The following is a 22,830-nucleotide window of genomic DNA, read 5'->3' on the forward strand; positions in this document are numbered from 1 at the left end:
GGATACTGCACACATTATAGCTTATAGCTTTCAGCATAATTTGACAAAAAGTATATTGTATCCCTTAGTTCTTTTAAACATTATTTCAAATTCTCTTTCAAAAACTGGGGTATTTTGTAACATAGGTTCTTTAGGTATTCATTTGTCCAACCTTCACATGTGCAGCTTTCTCTTCTTTACCTGATGGTATGCTTTATAGTAGTCCATATTTTTGACTATCCTCCCACGTTTTCCAAGAGCTGGCTTTCTACTGGAATCTCATGTATCCTGGCGCTGACAGTTTCATGTCTGTATTTGACACGGTTCTATAGATGTCTCCAGATTAGGGCCATTTATATTTCTATTTATTTACTCCTTTGTTTCTTGTTTTGTTGCCTTGGCTGGCCCTGAACTCCTAGGCTTAAGTGATCCTCCTGTCTCAGCCTCTCCAGTAGCTGGGACAACATGCATGTGCCACTGCACTCGGCTCTATTTTTTTTGTTTTTTCTCCTCATCTGAGGCACCGGGATACAAAACGTGGACCTTGTGCATGCTAGGCGAGCGCTCTCCAAAACAAGCTATTGCTTCAGCGCCTCTGTTTTTAATATTCATGCTTTTCAACTTGGGGGTTCCACTTCACAAAGGTAGTTTGAAATGGGGACCCACACCCCCTGCACTGAAGACTTCTGGTCTGCATACTCATGTGAGACCTTATTTCCACTCAAGGTCTCAAGTGAGCATCAAGAAGGGGATAGGCTGACCAGTCAAGTCTAGTTAGAGCTTTTCCTTGTCCTTGTTTCTGAACCTACTTATCACAGGGCAGTAGAAGCAAGGCCTGGTGCTTCACCTCTGTCAGAAGCACACTATATACCCTTGCCTCTCATCCTTAGGGCTTATGTTCTCTTCTGATATTTCCATGCAGCTCACCACTCTTGCTCTCACTTGTGGCACTTGGGGATTTTGCTCCAGTTCAGCTGTGCATTAAACCTGCATTTGTATGCATGGGGAATGCATGTCAGAGGTGCAGGTATAACGAGTAAGAGGTTTCCTTATATCAACTTTGTCTACTACATTTTCAGGACATTTGCTAAGCAATTCTAAAACTTTTTTTCCATTGAAATTTAACAACACAGATATAGGACTGTATGATAATGGACTTTAAAAGTATGGTTTCAAACTTATCATTTCAATTGATTATATGGACAAAGATGGTCATCATATTGACAATTTAGAATTCATCAAAATTATCATACTATTTCCCTCATGAATGGTGCCTGCATTCTACCCCATGTCTTTTCAAGAAACAGCACAGTTAGAGATTAGGATATATGGCTATGAACTGCCTTAATACTTGACCCTGACATGTCTGTTAATAGTATATCCCAGATGCCAAGCAAAGGTAATGGTAACCCCTAGAGTTCCACTCTAGAATATCTACCAACTGACCAACCAACCGACAAAAATATGATGAATATAATATTAACTTACAAATGGAAAATTTGTTCTAGAAATTTTCAGAGTGACCACATCCTCCCTTTTAAAAATATCTCTCTAGCAAAGAATGATGTCACCAATAGCAGTGGCCAAGCTAGGAGAAAGGCTGTGGCCCAGCAGAGGGAACAGTGAGAAAAACTGGGTGATTTTTTTTCTTTATTCTAAAGACTTTGAGATTATTCTAACAATATGCTATGAACATAGAAGTTCTTTGTATTTTCTTAACTTCTTTTTATTTATTTTCTGTGTGTCGTTTTTCTCTAATAGTGTATGTAGTCATAGGATGATGGTCCAAAAATATAAATGAAATGAAACTTTTCTAAATTTTTTTCTCAAAAATCATTAATACATTTTTTGATTAAAAGTTGTAAAATTTACTTTTGAAAAGTAAGAATAACACTCCACTTTTGAAACTTCCTGACTTCTAAACCTCCTACTGGGGGTGAGAAGTACATCTAATTTTAGTGCCCTTTACTATTTACTAGTAGACATTTCTAATAAGTGTATAGATTAATTCTGTGAAATATGGGAAACCACATTCATTTATTATTGCTAAAAAGACTTCCTCACATGTTCATGATTCCAGACTAGTAACTTTCAGTTTTCTTTTTTTCTTCCTGAGAAAAACAAAACTAGAATCTAGGGGTTTAAAGCTGTGAACTAGTAACACACTGGAGTTCTTTTAAGGGTTCATTTAAAATAATAACTGCATTTTGTTTTACATATTTCTTTGTCATTACTGTATTTAAAATGCAGTCTGGACTTTTCTTCAACTACCATAAAGTTTACTTCTTTGGATTAATTCCCTAATAAAATGATGAATGGTAACAGCATAAAGATTAATACTAATACATTATATTTTGTAGTTCATAGGAGATACAAGTACTTTACAGATTTCATTGCCTATATTGGCACTATGAGGTAGTCAGGAGTAGAGCATATTATTCTTTTTAATGAGAATTTAAAACACAGAAAAGTTAAAAGTCATATCATTTATACATTTATACATTTCATGTGTCCATGAATATGAACATTAGTTCATAAATGTGGGAATTATTTATTCCATATAAAGATTTCACTAATGTATCTACTATAAACTAATACATTCTGCCAGAAGAGAAAAGTTTACAGCCTCCCAGACAAGTTGCATGCCAGTGATTTCAAATTTTATCCTATTTTGCTTAGTTTCACTGAATCCTAGGAAAGAACTCTAGAAAAATTTTTTCCATGAAAGAACGTAAAGTGATATTAATTCATTTTGACTTTATAATTACCCTTTACTTAAGTTCAGGAAATTCCAGTTTGGAATTTTACAGTGTAGGTAAATAGTACATAGTAAGCAAGACTTCCTTGGCAATATTTGGGAATATTAGCTGAAAACTAAAGATCCCAACTCCTATGGTTTATTAGGCAGAGTTGAGTGTGGACTCCAGGTCTCCAGAAGTCTGAGCCAGAGTGCTTTCTTCTCTGAGCATGTGAACTACATGGTTGCAACACTTTACAGGATCATCAGTACATGCAGCAAATTAATGGAGTTATGAAGGCTGCTTAAAAAGAACTAATGTAAGTGCAGACACTCTGAAAACATAGAAATCAGACTCATTTTGAAATTATATTATGCATTCTTTTGTTAAGCAATGAGTATCATACCTGCCCCAGGCTGCTTCATTTGTGGATGCTTTATTAACAGGCACACAAGAAGAGTCGATGACAGCTGATTTGTTCAGCTTGTAGCAGAAACCGCAGTCTGGATCCAACATACATTCATTACAGTAACTAAAAAATGAAAAGAATTATGGTCATGTTGGCAGAAACAACTAGTGTTTACCATATACTAGATTCCAGGTGCTTCTCTCTATTTTCCACACTTATTTTTCAGTAAGCTTGGGTCTCTCAGACTAGTTTTGGCCAGGGCAAGTGACGTGCTGAGTCAGGTGACAGCTGGCTGGTCACTTCTATCTCACCCTATCCTGGCAAGAGCAACTTTGGAAATCACTCTAAGGTGGAGGAGGCTTGCATCTCAGAGACTGGATAAAGAAGAGACCCAGTTAACCTGAAGCAAATGAACTTGCTATCCTCAACCATAGAATGGCTCATCTTGATTCAACCCAGACTGATTCCAAATTGTGTCAAAGTATTTTTTCTGATAAATGTTTCCCCATGTACTATCAAATTTAAAAACTGGAAATAGTTTTTTTTCCCCAAAATATATCCTGAAATAATGTTTAAACAATGACAAAATGGATGCCTAAAGAAAAAAGTTAAAGAAAAATATCACCACCCAAATATGGTCATTATTAATATCTTGACTGACAATTTCACTTTTAACAAATAGGAGTATCCACTGAGTATTTTTCTCAGTATAAAAGAAATGAGTACAGGTAAAAAGTCTAATCCTTCTCTGAGTTAATCATCTCTACTGGCTGATCATGAGGCCATATTTAGTTAATCACTGCTCACCTGACAGTGGCCAGAGTTTCCCAGCCTAAGTGAGCTTTAAAACAAATTTTCCTGCTATCACATGTCATATGCCAGACAGTGCACTTCATTGCATGCACCTATTGGAGATATATGCAAAGCCCTGGAGACACTAAAGATACACAAGACAATGTCCCTGCTCCTTGGTAGACAAAAGGCAAGAATGAGAAACAGATGTATGATGTACACAATGGCCACCCAACAGAAAATAAGTGTGAACTACCTGAAGGAGAGCGGCCTATTCATTTTGCCTGTAAGAGCTAGGAATAATTTCAGAGGTGATATCTGAAGTAAATTATAAAAGCAATTTACCAGGCAGAGAGGTAGAGGGAAGCACATTTCAGAATACTGCTTATTTTATTAATCAGGGTCAACAGCATAGAATTAATAAATACCTACTTTCTACAAGTAAGTATAGTATAGGGCATGAGGAAAAAAAAAAAAAAAAAAACAGGTCATCCAAAAAAGACATCTGAAAGACATGCAAGTCATCTAAAAGCATATGAAGGACAGTATTTCTCAATCCTCAAAATTGAAGTAACTCTTTGGTTCAATTAATTCATTGAAAAACAGTGGCATCATTTAAAAATTAGATTTATTATCATTATAGTAGCCTTCTGTAACCTTTTCCTTTGGTAAACAATCATCCCTATTTTTGAATGACACTTTAGTCCTAGACAAAAAAGAAAAGAGAAGCCTTTAAAACCTACTGAAAGGTCAATATACTTTAGAAAGGTGATTCAGCAATGTAAACATAAAACTGTCCACACAGGTGATAAGCACAATAAAACAACTGAAGGCATCAGAAGTCAGTGTCCTTAGGCTTTGAGAGCCAGACTAGGCTAATTTGGAAAAGGGGATAATTTCTACTAGTGCTTTGTTTGTGTATTTTGTCCATATTAGGACAAATCTAACAACCCTAATTGTCCAATGGCCTCAAAGGATATTTAGTTGGAAAAGGTCAACTCATGCATTTGCAGAAAAATGGCTCTATACTTTATTTCTGTGAAAATACATAGTTCCTATAAAAGTCCAAAAAGCATAATAAAACTAATTATTAGTGAGAATATATTGTGTGTACATGTCAGACATGTTATGCATAATGAATAATCTCCTGTTATCACTAATCCATATCTGATCATAATTTCCCATTTTTCTGCTTATTACATTATCACCTATTCCAGGTACCAGCACAAAGATTTTAGGAAGAACAAAGATTCCTTACCTTCATAGAGCTGATTTTGATGTTAGACCTTCTGGTGACTGCTTGTTAACTGACCCCTCTACTTGCTCTTTATTCATTTGTAATTTTCTCCCTTTTCTATAGTTTTTCCTTATCCAGTTTATTGACCTTGACCCATCATTTAAATATCCTAAATTTCTGTGCTCTTCTCTCATTTCATCCCACTCATATAACAAAACTGTATGAATACAAACATTTGCTTTTTCTGTGCCTTTACCCACATAGCCAAACGCAGCTGAAGGAATCACACTGTAGGGCAGATCAATAGTTTGTGTTTTTGTTTTTTTGTGGAGGGGAACCTGTCTGTAATCCCAGTAACTCAGGAGGCTTAGGCAGAAGGATCATGAAAGTTGAGGCCATCCTGGGCAACTCAGTGAGATCCTGTCTTAAAATAAAAATAGAAAGAACTAGGAATGTAGCTTGGTGGTAAAGCACCCCTGGGTTCAATTCCCTGTACTGAGGGGAGGGAGAGGGAAGGAGAATTAGCAAGATGACTCTTTCACAAAATCAATACAGAAGTTATTTTATAATTCATGATCATCAGACTCAAAATCATCCTCAACAAGCTTGAAATTTTTAGTAGTTTTTTTTTTTTCGACATAGGACTGTTTCAATCACTCTACATGAAAATTATCTCAACTGCCCTTCCCTATCTTTAGACCTCCAGTGCTCCATTTTCCTGTACTCTGCATGTGACTTCAGTCCAGCTTTACAGAGAAAGTAAAAGGCAGCAGAAAACAACTTCATTATCTTCTCAGTAGAAACACATGAACTACCCTCCTAGCCTAATGTCTAGTTACAAAGACAAGCTGTTTTTACCTGAGGCCAATTTCCCTATCTGGGCGGTTTCATTCCCTCTCGGACCCTTTTGATTTTTTGCCCCTTCTTTCTCCTAAATACCTAGTGTCTTCAGGTATAAGTTTAAGTCATGGATTTGAGTGTTTTCTTTCTTTTCAACGTAGGCATTTAAAACTGTACACTTCCATTTAAGCACTGCTTTAGCTACATCCCATATTTAATATGCTTGATTGTTATTTTCATTGATCTCAAATTATTTTTCTAACTTCTTGTTTCTTCTTTGACTTGGCCATTTAGGAGTGTGGTAATTTTCACATATTTGCAAATGCCTCAACTATTCTTCTGTTACTAATTTCACTCCATTGTTAATTAAAAATATACTTGGAATGATTTTAGTCTTCTTACATTTACTAAGGCTTGTCTTATGCCTTAGAATATGGTCTGTCCTGGAGATTATTTCTTGTATACTTAAGAAGGATATATACATTCTGTGTCCTTGGGTGGAGTGTTCTACAGATGTCTTTTAGATCATGATGTTTTTCATCAATATTATAATAAAAAAGATATCTATCTATATATGTGTGTGTATTTATATTTATATTTTTGTTGTTGTTTTGTACTGGGGATTTGAACCCAGAGGCTTCACCACTGACCTACGTTCCCAGTTCTTTTTGAGACAAGTTCTCAATAAGTTGCTTAGTGCCTTACCAAGTTGCTCAGGCTGATCTTGAACTTTTGATCCTCCTGGCTTAGCCTTCCAAGTTACTGGGATTACAGGAGTATGTCACCAAATCTAGCCAACATTTTACTCTTAAGGGACATTATGTTCCTGGTTTCTAACAGTCTCACCTCAGCCTATCTTCATCCACATCCTAGAAATTATCTGTGACAAGGATCAGCAAATACTAGTCTTTGAGGAAAAATCTAGTCCAACACCTGTTTTTATAAACAAAGATAAGTGGAACACAACCATGCCTGTTTAATTAATGTCTATGACTCCCTTCATGCTTTAAGGGAAGAGTTGAGAAGTTGTAACAGAAACCATATGTCCTGAAAAGCAGAAAATAATTATACTCTGGCTTATTATAGAAAAGGTTTATGTCACAGTTTAGGTATGAGGTGTCCCCTAAAAGCTCTTGTGTGACACGATATAAGAATGTTCAGAGGTTAAATGATCAGGTTATGAGAGCTGTAACTTGATTGGTAAGTTAGTCCATTGATATGGATTAAATGGGTGGTAACTGGGCAGGTGTGGAGGGCTGGAAGAGTTAAGTCACTGGGGGTGTGTCTTTGGGGTTTATATTTTGTCCTTGATAAGTGGAGCTCTCTGCTTCCTGGTTGCCATGTCCCGAGCTGCTTTTCCTCTGCCATGCCCTTCTGCCACGATGTTCTGCCTTACCTTAGGCCCAGAGTTGTAGAGTTGTCCTGCCATGGGCTGAACCTCTGAAACTGTATGCCAAAAGGAACATTTTCTCCCCTAAACTGTTTGTCAGGTACTTTTAGTAACAGCAATGAAAAGCTAATCTAACACAGTTTGGTAATCGTTGATCTAGAAGACACATGCAGATCCCATACGCAGACTTGCTATTCCTTTCTTTACTCTGAGAACAACTGCTCTTCTACCTCATATAAACCTTCAATGCTCCTTTCCCTCTGATCCCTCACTCCATTCACTGCTTTGCTTCCTTCTGTAAAAACTTCATGCTACAGCCCTTTAATGACTCTCACCAAATCTTAAATGTCTTAGTTTCTTATGTTATAGCCACTCTACAGAACATGTTTGGCTCTTTCCAATCACCTTTCTTCTTTCTATACACAAGCTATTCTATACTGGTGGGAAAACAACACAAGCAGACATAGATTAAAACAAAACAAAACAAAACAAAACAAAAAAACAGACACATTCACCTGTAGACTGGGGATGTAGCTCAGTGGTACTTGTCTATCATGTAAGAGGCCCTGGGCTCAATCCCCAGCCCTGCCGAAACAAAACAAAACACATTGCAATATTCAAACTTGACTGGATATTCACTATTGGCAGAAACTTCTAATTGGTAACTCTCCCCACTCCCATGACTAATATCCTAAACAAACACCCATGATTCTCTTCAAATCCTTGTTCCCTCTATACAATTTTTAGAAGATAGCCCTGTCTTTGTATGGAGTCAGGACCTAATATCCAAAATATAGTACCTTGGAAGGTCACTCTTTCTCCTGCTCCCCGCTGAAGCTTGGTTACATTGAATTTTGCTGTATGTAGGACATATTGCCCTTATTCCAGAGCGGTCATAGTCTATACTTGATGGCCAAGAAGAATCTGAACACACAGGCCTTGCTAAGCTCCCCAGGTTTATTACCATTAGGTTATACCCTTTTGTCTCCAACCATACTTTTTTTATGTGCATCCTCAGGCTTCATTTCTGAAGTTTTCTATGTCACATAAAACTTTGGTTAAATGAATTTGTTATGCTGCTTTTTTTCCCACTTGCTAATCTGATTTTCATTAAAGGTATAAATCATTACCTTTGAGATAGGTAAGGGAAATATTACTTTTTCTTCCCTATATCTTAATCACAGTTAGAACTGAAGTGATTAAAATCATGAACTTTCTCAGCTTTAAGCTTAGATATGAACAAATTCATATCTGTCCTCACATCTTTTTGTCTAAGCTCTGAAAGACAGGAGTTCAAGGTCATCCCTGGACAAGAGACATTAATTTAATTCCTTCTGGCCATCACAAGGACTAATTAATATCTTATCACAATTATTTTCTTTTCTTTATACTTCAACGCTCTTCCTGAATATAGCCCCATAGTTTATGTGGAGATTCAAATTCTTTCTGTATTTAAAAAGCAGGGAAAACTGTCATTTCTGCTACTCTGCTGCCCCCCTGCCAGGTCTAGTCCGTAGGGTTCTCTCAGTGAAAGGGAACCAACCATTAAAAAGTCCTCAATTTCCTTGTCACCCTAGGGAGCAGGCCATTATTTGGGCACTGGCACTGGACTTGGAACTCTGAGGCTTCTAAAGGAAAGACACAATTTCCTACCACTCTCTCCTCTTTGACCTGGCATTTTTTTTTTATCATATACACTACTTTATGGCAAAATTCTTCTAAATATTAATAATGTTCCCAACTTCAACTTGACATTTGAAGGTAACAAAAAAAATATCCTGGGGATCTGCTAATTGACCTTTTACAAAGAGCATATATCATAACTGTGACTTTAATAAACAGTGTTAAAAAAATAGAACAACTTCTGTAAGTGGCTAAATTCATGATTTGCTCTTTAAGACCTTGTTGAATGTGATTTGGTGCATTTATGTAAGGTTTTCTAAATATAAAAACTGAGCGTCTAATCACATTGACAAAATTGATGCTTGTAAGATTATTCTAAGCAAGACTGAATTGTTTGTGTGTGCATGTGTGTGTGAGAAAAGCAGATACTAGGCCTCTTTGCCCTTTTCATGGGTTGACCTGAGGGGAATTCTAAATTCTAAACTTCAAGCTTCCTATCTCCAGAGCACATGATCTCTGAATTGATGCAGTACCAAGAATCTACATGGAAGAAAAATAAATACATAGAATCTAACCCTAAATTGACAAACTTCCACAATGTGGAAACATATCAGAATGCTATAACATCTCACAAATATTTACTCTTATATACTGACTCAAGGGCAGAAATTAGAGTTGTGCCCTACTTTAAAAATTTTTACATCTTCAAAAAAATTAGAAAGGTATTTACAAAAGGGTTATGCTTTATAAAAGCAACTGAATGAATTAAACCAATTGGGGTTCCTCCCTACTGATAAAAAATATCTTGAGTTTCAGACAAAGCCAGATGTAGTAATGTGATGAAGCTTGCCCTTTGCTTGGCTCTGGACATACTTCTATTATAGAATGTACAGTGTTGTTTTTTTTTTTTGTTTTTTTTTTTTTTTTTACCAACTGGTTTGCAAAATAGACTGTGATGACCTAAGGGACAAGACCCTGCTTGCCCCCACTGAACCTGCAGAGCAGCATCCAACCCACTGCAGGCCGGATCTCGGACAGGTTTACTGGATGAACTGTGCACAACAGCTCTATAAAGCATTACAGTAGGTTCATTAGCTTGTTTCTGCGTATTTCTGGAAAACTAACTTGGGAGTGGGTGGGTTGAGGTGACTATATCAGTCATTTTTAGAATGAAATAAAAGGAATGTAAAACCAATTATCAAAAAGAAGAATACAATTATGGCATTTGTTGGTAAATGGATGAAGTTGCAAAATATCATACTAAGTGAAATAGGCCAAGCCCCAAAACTCAAAGGCCGAATATTTTCTCTGATAAGTGGAAGACAACATATAACAAGGTGGGATGGCAGGGGGGAAGAGAAGAATGAAGGAACTTTGGATGGTGTAGAGGAAACTGGGGGTGGGTGGGGGTGGGGGAAGGAAAGATAGTAGAATGAGACAGACAGTATTACACTATGTATATGTATGACTACATGAATGGTGTGAATCTACATTGTGCATAACCATAGAAATGAAAAGTTTTACCCCATTTGTGTGCAATGAATCAAAATTCAGTCTGTAAAAATAATAATAATAATAATAAAAGTTATGTTAGTTTGAGCCTGGTTTTCAAACTGCCAGAGGCAAAAGCTGCCATTTTAAGCATTCAGTTAACAACTAAAATGGAATAGGTTAATAATTTTGATAATTCACTTTCTTAAAGAAACATTAACTGCAGGGGCCAAATTTCTTGAAACAACACAGAAGAGTCACAAAAGAGGTCCCACTTACATCATAACCTATTGCAGAACACTGCAATAGAGAGAATCTATGTAAGTTAAGTGTGCCCAGAATTCACATTCTTCTTCTCAGGAAGATCTGACAACCATCAAAGATGTGGCTCTACTATAGATGTAGCTGCTGAGAGAACTGAGTGTAGAGTACACAGGAGACTGGAAAATACATAATCCAGACCATGATGACAGGTTCTTTTCCTGCTATTCATAGGGAGGGGAGATTTGCCTTTTCTTTTTAAAAATCTTTTTAGTTATAGATGGACACATTATATTTATTTATTTTTATATGGTGCTGAGGATTGAACCCAGTGTCTCATATGTACTAGGCAAACACTCTACCATTGAGCTGCAACCCCGCCCAAGATTTATCTTTGCAATCTCTGACTTTTCTTCTTAGAAATGGGGACAAATCCACATTCACATATTTAGAACAAAACTGGTTCTAAAACTTTAAAATGCTTCCAATTAAACTAAAGAGGAGCAGAACACAAGCCAGCTTAGTGTCCAAGAGAGAGAAAGGATGGCCTATTTTCATTCAATCAATTGTGAATGTGTTCACATGGCACCCAGGGTCTTAACCGAATGTGCCTTCTTCCTCCTCAGAAAAATCTTTTAAAAATTGATTTACGTTAATTTAGAACATTTTGAGTTTCTACTCTGTGAAGTCAAGTGTGAATTCAGCCCTCTAGACAACAGCCCATTTATTTAAGTCTGTCTCATTAAACCCAGTGAGATGGAGCATCAAGAACAGTGTCTGGTCTTAAAATACCTGTCTCTTGTACACTGGAAATCTCAGGAAGTTCCGGTGGCAAAAAGCAGGTGTCAGGATGATCCATTGCCACAGGTCCACTTAATTCTCCTCAGTTCGCTGTGCTCAGTCATTTCTTGTGAATGAACTTAACACCCTGCTTTGTACAACATCTTCACTGCTTCCCTTGACAGCTGTCCCAAACTTTTCTACTTTGTACGATCTCCTTCTTTATACCTCCACTGCCTGGACCAGGTGACCTGGAATGTGATTTATGGGAGAACACTGGGCCTACCAGAGTGGGCTCTGGACCTTGTCTGGAGCCCTCCGAAGGGCCCCATTTCTACACTGCTACTGCAAACAGTTGAACTCCAGACTGTTTTCCCTGCCAGAGTGTGGATGTCAGATTTCCTTCCCACATTTGTACTATGTAAGGAGAGAACTCATTAGGATAAAAAAATTTCAAGAAACTTAAGTAAATCACTGGAAATTAATTTAAAAAGCTGGAGGCCCATCGATACTCATTTCATGAAGCAAATCATGCCTCACCATTCCACTAAAGCTGCTCTGAGATTGCTGGTGGTCCTTTATATATTAATTGAGCACTTTTCTGGCTTAATTTATCGTTCTGTGATAAAATTTCCTAAAAACATTCCCTCTTTTCTTAAATGTTCTCATCTTTTGTGTTCACCAGCATGATTTCCCTTATGTTTCTCCCATCTCAGACTGCTGCATCGTATTCTTTCGTCTTTCTGAAACTTCAGTTCTGTTTAAGGCAATCTATTTTTATGAGTCTGCTGAGAAACATGAAACCGACATGACCATTCCTGTAACTGATACACTAAGGCCCCATGGCACATCTCTCCACTTTGTTTCCCTTCCCTGCCAGTGCCAGACCCACATTTTCAACTGCCCAGTAAGCTGTATTTCACAAGTATTTCAAACTTCACACACCTAAAGCTCAATCTTCAGCTTTCCTGCCAATCTATAAACAACCTGAGCATGGTCTTACACCATGCATATTTAAACACCCACCCACTCTATTAAGTCTATGAGCATTAAATGTGTAGATCCTCTGCTCACCGTTCTTACCCTTGCTAGGACTCATTCTTTCAATAATCTTTAGATGAGTGCTCCTACTTACAGACTCCCTCTACTCTGTCTCCTACAATGCCTTAATTCTAACCTAAACAGACTTGTTTCCTGCTTAAATTCTGTAATATCCTTCCTTGCCTGTCAGGTGAAAACCAAACTCCTTACTGTGGAATGATCTAGCCCCTGCTTATCTTGTCAATTTATCCTTATATTTCACCACAGTTGTCATTGGCCCTAGTCAATGCAAACAAACTACAGGATTTAGAGTGTGTCATGCTGTCATGTTCTCTCTGTCTGGCCTATTACTTTCACCTAATTTCCCCTATACTTACACAGCTTCAAAATGCACATTTATCATGGCCTCCTCTGTGAACCTTCCTGATTACAGTAGAATTAGATGCATGACTGTGCTACCAGAGAATCACAAAACTCTTATGTTATGATACCCATTATATTTCTCTAAGGCCTTATGATGTTTGCTCTTCTTAAATGTTCTGCAGCCTTCTCTAGGCAAAGATTTTTCTCTTCCTGTACATTTTTTACTCCAAGTGATTTCCATTTTGCTAGATATATAAATGCTCAGTAAATACCATGGAATAAGTAAAGAGTTAAATGGATGTCACTTATATGGATAGCAGACTTGGTAGTTCTCTCTATATTTCCATTAGACATGGTGTACCTGGTTCTCCACAGCTCTGTTGATGAAAATAACAAAACTGAAACCTGAATCAAACTGTGAATCGTAGTTAACAGAACAAATCCATATACAACTGTCTGGAACTCTGGAACTGGGGCATTTTTCTCATCTCTTCTGCTTAGAAGCTGAGGCAAAATCAATTGATTCCTAAGTCAGAAGGGCAAAAGAATTATAGTTCTGAGGCCTACAGATTCAAAGCTAGCAGGCTCCTGTTCTGATTGAGCAATAGGCACTAACTATTCAATGGGGGCAAAAAGTGGTAGTAGTTGCAATGGTTTTTGTTTTTTGACATTTATTAGTATGTTAGGCTCTAATTTCTAGTAACTGATTATCTAATCTTGGGTCAGTTCTTTCATTTTGTTCCAAGGAAGTGTATCAACAAACTCTCTAAAGGGGACGGAAGAAGAGAGCTCTATTTGCCATGATTATCCACCCAATGGGAAAAAGTGCTTTGCTATTATAGTCCATTAGCTATGCTGAATGTTTGATAGTTAACAACCTCAACTTGGCAATTATAAGATGACATGTATATGCATGTATGTTTCTGGCAGATAAACATGTACATAATACTTATATATAATTTATTTCCAGTCTTGATAAATTGGGGACTAAAATCAGATTTGCATGTAATTTGGTAACCAACACATACAATCTAATTTAGTGTGTAGTATACTACCTTAAAAGGAAAAAAACAGTAACTAATCTTCTCTGGTGATAGCACATGTTATCTTTATTGAAGAGACAGAAAAGACCTATTAGAACATTTAAGAGATTGGGAGAATTAGGTTTGCACACAGACCCAAGTAAGGCAGTTAAGTATTTCTAAGTATGAAGAGGATTTTGAAGGATGTGTTTTACCACAGGCCTTATTGTGGTTACATCACAGAATGCTTACTACAGGAAGGCATGTTCTCATTCGACCCCTACATTGGCTTATTTATGTATTTATTTGATCCTTGGGACTAACCCAGGGCTGTTCCTCCCCTGAGCTAAACCCTCAGCCAACCCCCGACCAGCTTTGAGACAGGGTCTCAATAAGTTGCCCAAGCTGGCCTTGAACTTGTGATCCAACTGCCTCAGCCTCTCAAGTCGCTGGGATTGCAGGCATGCAACACTACCAACCCTACCTTGGCAAATCAGAAAACTGAGATTTACAGAGCAAGGCCACACAAGAAAAATGTGGCAAGGCTGGGATTCAGACTTAAGCATATTGATTTCAAATGTTCAGCTTTTCATAATAAGTTTATTTAAAAGAAAGGCTAAATAATATGAGGGAAATGAGCTAAATTTAAACCAGAAAGAAAATAATAAGTACTGTCCATAGCAGCGTATGGTACATGAAGCACTTAACATGCCTTGCATCATCTGGTCTTACCCATAACTTGGTAAAGTATGCATTAGCATTCCTCTTTATAGAGCAGGAAACCAAGCTCAGGCTGCTGAGAGACTTGTGCCCTGTCCCCAAGGAAGATTCTCTGACTCCAAATCAGGTACTTATTCTACTTATAGGCTTTAGTGTCTTGAAGATTTAGAGTTGTGTTGTTGAAGATACAGATGCTGTGGCACTATGATAGATCTGCAATTATCTATTATTTTGTGTAAATATCAATATGAGGCACTGGTTACACTCCCCAATAAAATGGAGGCAGAAAGAACAACACAGTGTGGAGAAGGAATGATTCATATGGCATGTACTTTAAATTTTCTTGAGATAAAATTTATAACATAAAATTGACCACCTTAATGTTTATAAGATAGTAAATTTCAATAGTGAAATGATCACTATCCAATTCCACAAAATTTTCATCACCCCAAATAAATTTACCTCAATAAATCTACCTCTCAGTTCCTATTTCCCCATCATCCCCATTTTATGATGGACATGTCATATAATAGAGTCAGTCAAGATATGCTCTTTGTTGCTGGATTTTTTTTAACCCAACCTAACACTTCAAGGTCCATTCATGTTGTAGCATGTATCAGTACTTTATCTTTTATAGCTGTATAATATTCCATTGTCACATATACCACATTTTGTTTACCCACTCTTTAGTTGGTGGGAAATTTGAGTTATTTCCACTTTTGTTTTTTTTAATCTAGATCATGTATGCCACAGTTCACATCCTTCTTTTATTTTTTAAAATTATTTATTTATTTTTAAATTTTTTACAGACTGCATTTTGACTCATAGTACACAAATGGGGTCCATCATTTCGTTTCTATGGTTGTATACAATGTAGAGTCATACCATTCGTGTAATCATATATGTACACAGGGTAATGATGTCTGTCTCATTCTACCATTTTTCATACCCTAGCTCCCTCTCATTTCTTTCTACATAATTTATTGGCTATTCTGATGAATGCTGATAAGAATATCCGTGTACCAGACTTTGTGTGAACGAACGTTTCAGTTTTCTTGGGTCTATGCCCAGGAGAATTGTTGGATCATATACTAACTCTATGTTTAACTTTTTGAAAAATTGCCAAACTTTCATTCCTGCACATTTTTTGCACCTAATGGAATTGGTTCAGAAATAGTAAATTTTTCTAGTCAGTAGAAGTTGTTAATAGGAAAACTATCCTTTTAATGGGCATCATTAAAGGAAATGTTTTTTCAATGTAACAATGCTATTACTTAAAATAGTGAAGCAACCAGAATAAAGAAAAATTTCTGTTTTTTTTTTTTTTTGTTTTGTTTTTTTGTAAAATGAATGATATGGAATCTTGACCCCCAAATAAAACAGCAAGTAAACTACAGAAGATATAGGAATGCTTCTCTTGATTAGTACTCCATTACTTTTGAACATAATGCCAAAATTCTTTTTTTGGGAGGGGTACTGGGGATTGAAATTAGGGGCACTCAACCACTGAGTCACAACCCAGCCCTATTTTGTATTTTATTTAGAGATAGGGTCTCACTGAGTTGCTCAATGCCTCACCTTTGCCGAGGCTGACTTTGAACTTGGTGATCTTTCTACCTCAGCTTCCCCAGCCACTGGGATTACAGGCGTGGGTCACCATGCCTCAGCTTAATGCCAAAATTCTTAGAGTGAGATGTTCATAAATACTCCTCCATACATAGAAACTATAACCAAAATACTATATTTTTTCTAGTGGAAACAAAGAAATACTTAAAGAAGGAAAGATTTACTTAGTTTCTTAGTTAATACAGGCTTAAAATATTATTGTAGTTTTATCCTCCCCAAAATATGCTTTAGAAATACTCCTCAGAGCTAGGCATGGTGGTGCACAGCTGCAATCACAGGTATTTGGGAGTCTTGGCAACTTAAGGAAATCTCTCTCAAACAAAACAGTAATACTCCTCAGATCAGCTAACTTAAGACTCTATAGTTTTATAGTATGAACTAATAAAAATCCCTAACTTTAAAAAAGAAAAAAACCAGATTTGGTGATAGTTAAGAATGTTTTCTAGTTTATAATTTAGAAATGAGAATCAATTTTTATTCAGAACAAAGTAACTTTTAGTGTTCAGAGTATCACAAACTGAAATCTGATCTAGTATTTGGCATTTTTTGTAAATGGACAGTCACATTGCCTTTAATATATTTCCTTTATGTCAACATAAAAAAGAGGCTGCTTTAAATGAGCACTTTGTGTTTACCTGAATAAATGATTTTTAATATTGTCTCTTTCTTTGGCACCCCTTTTTATTAGTTTGTTTACTGTGGTAGTAATTGATGGATCTACAGTTAAATGCTGCCCAAGCATCTCCCTGTGCATCAAGGAGGAACCTTGGTGACCAAATCTTTTACGTTTTATACCAAATATAATAATACCTAGCACTAGGCTTATCAGATGTGTTTCACACAGAAACAACAAAATCAAAAGAAAAAAACACATTTTGGTTTATACTGTTTTGCTTATCCATTTTTCCAGTGTTGCTTGGTTCTGATTTTTGTAGGAAATTATATGTTTGAAAGTAAAAGAGAAAGTAAGCATTGCTTAGGGGATGCAAGAAGCAATCATCCCTTGGAGCTCAAGAAATAATGTTTAACTTGGAAGCTATATTGTGTGAGAGAGATGAAATGAGAGAGCCCAGAAGTCATTTCCCTGGGTATCGTGTCCTGTGATGCCAGCAACTCTGTCTAATCTAATCATCATGTTCTCTGACAATGATACAATTCACAAAATTAAAAGAATTCAAGGTGGTTGAAACCAGGTGCAATCAGGAGAGTACAGTTGGAGATAAATCAAAACACTAATGTCAGCACACAGTGGTTCTTCTCTTTAAGGAAAATATTCAGGTGCACATGTATAATTCAATCTCCCTAATTAGAGGAGGAAGCTGAGGAGAGAACAGCTTTCATAGTCTAATTTTTTCATCTGAGTGTTCAGATATAGTCTAATTTGCCTAAAGGGCATATCTCTTTGTAAGTATATTGCATCTATATTTGCTTCTTGCCTTAGATGACTTTTTTTTCGTGTTCATCTACCTGTGTAACAGAGGCCTCAAACAATTACTCCAAACAAACAAAACCAAATTACCTCAATTCAACATAGAACAGATGCTCATATTCAAAACCATGTGGATAAGATCATTCTGCTCTTAGGAAAATAAAGCAGGTGAATACTTTGAAATATTTTTGATGATTTTGCTTTATCTTAGGCACTGCTTTTATATTAAAGAAGTTCTACTGATGATCTTTAAGATAATTTTCTGAGCTGAATATAGGCGAGTGAAAATAAATGAACAAAATTAACAAAAGGAAAACCAAACTTCTTTAAGTCTAAAGAAGTCAGATTAAAATGGACAAAAAAAGGAATCTCAGAAAAAGAATCTCAGCTTCCCTGAATGAGAGAAAATATGCAAAATATGCATTTTTAAACCAATTGGCCTTTGATGATATGAAATTATTATCTACTTCCCAAAGTGTAGGTGTCACCCTCTGCTGGCAGGAGAAGCATCATACTACATGATTGTTAAAGTTTAGAATGAAGACAGAGTAGCCAAGAGCTTGGATCTGAAGAAAGACCTTTCTCAGTAAAAACCCAGTTCTACAGCTGGCCAAGCATGTGATCTTTCAAGTTCTTTTAACCTCTTTAAGCCTCAGAATCAACTGGTATAATGAAAAGGAAAAAAAAAAAAAAAAAAAAAAAAAAAAAAAGAATAGCATTTACCCAGTAATAGTAAACTGGTAAATGGGAAAAGTAATAGCATCTGTCTTGCTGAAAGACAAAAAAAGAGAGCCTTTAAAGCTCTTGGCGCCTGGCACAGTGTTAACCATCTAACAAATGGTGGCTGCCCAGACTGTGCAGATAAACCTTTGCTAAAATCACTCATTGGGAACAAACACAATGAAAGACAGCTGTCTTATTGGTTTTAAAGGTCAAATAAACAGGGCAAATGAAAGAGATTTCAGTGATTCTCCCTTCCAAAGTTGGAGGTAAAATATTTTAGGCAGTCACACCTTACCACCTGCAAAGTTGACCTTAGACTTCTAATGACTATAAAGTGAACTAAACCATGAAACTAGGTGGAGCCCTATTTGGTCAACTAATTTGTCCTTTCTGTTAAAGAGAACCACTCATAAATGTCCCCTAAAATTAATAGATTCCCCAGCTCCACTATTGTGGCAAATATTGCTTGTGGTCTATATATTAATTTTTTTCTTCTTCCTTTGTAAAAGAATTCTTAATTGGACACATTGTGACTCCACCTTGCTCTTTGGGATAAAAGCATAACTCCCAGTCCCAGTTACAATTGACTTGGCCATGGGACTAATTTTGGCTAATGAGAAGCACTGCATAGAATGTCATTAAGACTTTAAAAGGAGCTGATTCACCTGGCAAGTGTTGCTCTCCCTACAGTCTTTCATTTTGATATTCTTAAACATGATGGAGCTCCTGCAGCCATCCTGGATCATGTGCTGGACTTGTGAAAGACATATGTATAGGGGATGGGATGGGAGCCTGGATCCTAGGTAACACTAGGATAGCAGTTTGATCCCAAACTCCTGACCTGTGAATTCATTTTACTGAAGAGAGGAAGAAACCTCTTTCTTGCTTAAGCCATTGTTATTTAAGTTCGTTTGTCATTTACAATCTAATTCCTAACTAATACTAATAATTTTACATATTCTTAAACACACACACACACACAAACACATTTTATTTATAACTATACTCTGATACACCAGCTTCTGCTCAGACTTTGGCATTTCTCTAAAGATAAGGGACTTAAAGATAAGGTATTGTTCAAAATGTAAACAGAAGACTTCTAAAGATACTGCCTACTTCTAAAGAGACCATTTCATCTCTTGTTTTCTTAATAGCTGGCACGATACGTGGGATCTGGTTAGTGTTTAGTAATGTGTGCCCAGTGAAAGAATGAAACTGGGAAATAGTCCCTAATGGATTGTGTGAACATTTGACTGCAAACTGGTAATGCTGATTGTCCCCAACACCTCAGTTGATGCCCAGTGGCAAATGTGGCATGCAGCAAACACACTGGTCTTTTCAAATAACGTGGATGCCATGAAAGGTGACCTGAAACTGTGAGTCAAGTTCTCACCTCATTAATTCACCCACTGAACAGCCTCCACGCCTGTGCACTGCTTCTCATTTAAGCTCAGTAATGACAAGGTCGATGAGGGCTCCAGCTTGTCAAGGTTATTTGGCTTTGTGAGCTTATTTTTCGAGATGCTCATGACTGTATCCATCTTAACTCAGCTCCTCTCTGATTGAGACAGGAAATTGTTCCTTTGTAACTCTTCCCAATAGGGAATCTGCATAGGGGAGCTTCTTCCTTCCCTCCTTCCTTTCCTTTCACCAAGTCTGTTATTCTGACTTCTGACAGATAATTACCAAGTTTGTCCCTCATAGAATCATACAGATTTATGTTCATTTGAATTTCATTTATGTATGAATTCCTTTCTTCATATCTGTTGAATTTGTGGCTTTTGTCTTTCAATACTTCAGTCTTCAAAGATCTTGTAGATCCTGAGTAACTTTCAGAAGTATATAACTACGCCCTTCTTTGCTTCCTGGTGAGATTTCAAGGCTTTGTTGTAGTGTATTACTATTGTACTTTAATCCCACAGCCTAAGATCTTTGGATTCCTGTGTCTTTCCATATTTTCCTTGAAATGCAAAGCAAACTATAGGTAGGCTTTCTCATTCCAGCAGATGTCACTCCCTGCTTTGGCCTAGGCTAACTTCCACCAGCTCACAGGTCATCTTTGAGAAGCCTTTTGGAATAACCTGAGAGACAGGCTTTGGTCAGGAACTAGTAGCTGGAATCCAAAAGGCATTATTATTTTAATATATAACTGTAAGACTGGCTTTTAAAAAATGCTGACATTATCTACTGCATTGATATTGATATTGGTTTTCAATAGCCTAGATATTAAGCAAAATACGTCAGCCTCTGGATAGTAACAAAATAATTTTTAAAAAGTACAGCGATAACCACTTTTGGAATTCTTCTACAGTTGAAATGAGATATGACACTATCAGCTCACATTGAAGTGTAAGACCACTTTGGTTCCCATTGGAATTCCAAATATAAAAAGTAACAATATTAATTTAGGAAGTTTACTCCAATCATATAGAGCAAGCTAAAACAAAATACATAATATGAAAGGAGAAAAATAAACAAATGAGTTATATCTGTGCCAATATTAGTACATGCTAATCACCAAGAATTGAGACATTCATTTATTTACACATTTGTTTATTCATTGTGCAATGTTCAGTTGCATATTTGTAATATGAATATGGTAATATGTGTTTCTGTTCAATTTGAATATATAGGCCAAGATTTGTTGTTTGGGGAGGTAAGTTACTATCTTTGACTTTAAATCTTCACTAACCTTTTGTGAAATTATCAACTGCTACAATAATATATCAATCTTAAAATGCTGGACATAAAAAATCAGGAACAGCTAAATATTTAGGCCCCACCATATTAAATGTTTATACAAACACTGATCAATTAAAATTAAATATTCCACTTGGTCCCCAAATAGGCAAATTAGAAAGTGCTACAAGTCCTTTCTATGAAACAACTTTTTTTGTTGTTTTCTTTTGGGTGCTGGGGATCGAACCCAGGGCCTTGTGCTTACAAGGCAAGCACTCTACTGACTGAGCTATCTCCCCAGCCCCTATGACACAACTTTTATTCCTGATTTAAAACGTATCAACATGAATTTATGATGTAAAAATTGGAACAGGCTTAATTAAAACCAAATAACAACAATGACAAAAGGAGAATGAGAATTTAAAAACAAATTCTGTCAACTGATCTATTGACAATGACTTTATGTATGATACTAATATTTATAAAAATGTGAGCACTGCACATTTTTGGAGTGTAAGTTCAGATTTTATTAATCTGCCTTTATGTTGGCCCTAATGTACAGCAACCATTTCAGACAAATTTTCTCTGGAGTGATTATGCCACAGAAGTGACATAATCATCAATGCTAAATGCCAAGAGTGAGGTTTCCATGATGGCTGTTAAGTATGCAACACAGATGCACATATGGAAAACCACCAATACACTCAATGTGTCAAGAGAAGAGCAGGGGAATGAAGGATGGATTTCTATTATCAGCTGTCTAGAACATGGAATATTTAAGGCATGCTGAGCTTTGAGTCCTTGATCACTGAATATTAAGTATTTCTACACAGTTCAAAAATAAGTTTTCAAAATGTACTTTCTTAAAATGATACCATCAAGTATTTTCCTGAATTAAGAATCAATAAGAATTACATACTTTACCTTGGTTTTAAAATATATATTATAGGCATTTATATACAAGTATCTTTCTCTTCAAACTAAAACTTCTCTGAAGATGGGAACAATACTTGATATGTATTTTATCTTCTATCATCTCAGAGCTATGCACTGTTCAAAAATGTTTCCAAATTCATTTTCAGTTATAAGAGGAAGCAGGTTTAGGAAGGACTACAGGTGTGTGTGAGTTTGGGTAAGGTAGGATGCAAGAGGTGGTTACTAATTATCTAATGCTACCTGTTACGAAGTCTGTACGAGAGAATTAGGCTGATAAACAGAAGTATCTTAATCAGACATTCAGTTACTTGAGGTTACTGTTCTCAGGGGAAATTACTCAGGCCATAGGGGAGAAATAAAAATGAACCAGTCTCTATTGTTTTGGGAAACTGGTCATATTTCCTTTAATAGGCCTAAAGTTCTGCAACATTACCCCCACAAACTGTGACTATAATCAGTTGTAAATCTGACTAAAATACACGCTATTCACAGTATAACAAATAAAATGTAAAATGATTACAAAATTCCCGTGAAAATTCTGTCTCAAGAAATTACTGGCTTGCTTGAGGATTGGTGCCTGATTTAGAGAATGAAGAGGATTTGTCCATCGAATGTGCCTCAAAGAAAATAACAGACCCATGACTGTCTACTGCCACTATGAAGGACATTTTCTTGGGAGGTAACAAAAGAAGGGTCAGAATATTCTGTCCATCAGAAGTGTTTGCCTAGTTACACTCACAAAGGATGTGGC

The 22,830-nt window shown here is 36.5% G+C and overlaps 1 protein-coding gene and 1 long non-coding RNA gene across 3 annotated transcripts in view; one reads left to right on the plus strand and one right to left on the minus strand.

Annotated features, from left to right (window-relative positions):
* Positions 1-22,830, plus strand: part of LOC306660851 — a 198,244-nt gene that overhangs the window by 74,342 nt on the left and 101,072 nt on the right. The window lies entirely within an intron of this gene.
* The window catches only part of SLC2A13 (solute carrier family 2 member 13), a 332,293-nt gene that overhangs the window by 68,125 nt on the left and 241,338 nt on the right, over positions 1-22,830 (minus strand). The window contains exon 7 of the mRNA XM_079139372.1: positions 3,124-3,249. Coding sequence (XP_078995498.1) covers positions 3,124-3,249 — 126 coding nt within the window. The remainder of the gene's footprint in view (positions 1-3,123; positions 3,250-22,830) is intronic.

This window comes from Sciurus vulgaris, assembly GCF_902686455.1.
Source record: "Sciurus vulgaris genome assembly, chromosome: 5".
Classification (NCBI taxonomy): Eukaryota; Metazoa; Chordata; class Mammalia; order Rodentia; family Sciuridae; genus Sciurus; species Sciurus vulgaris.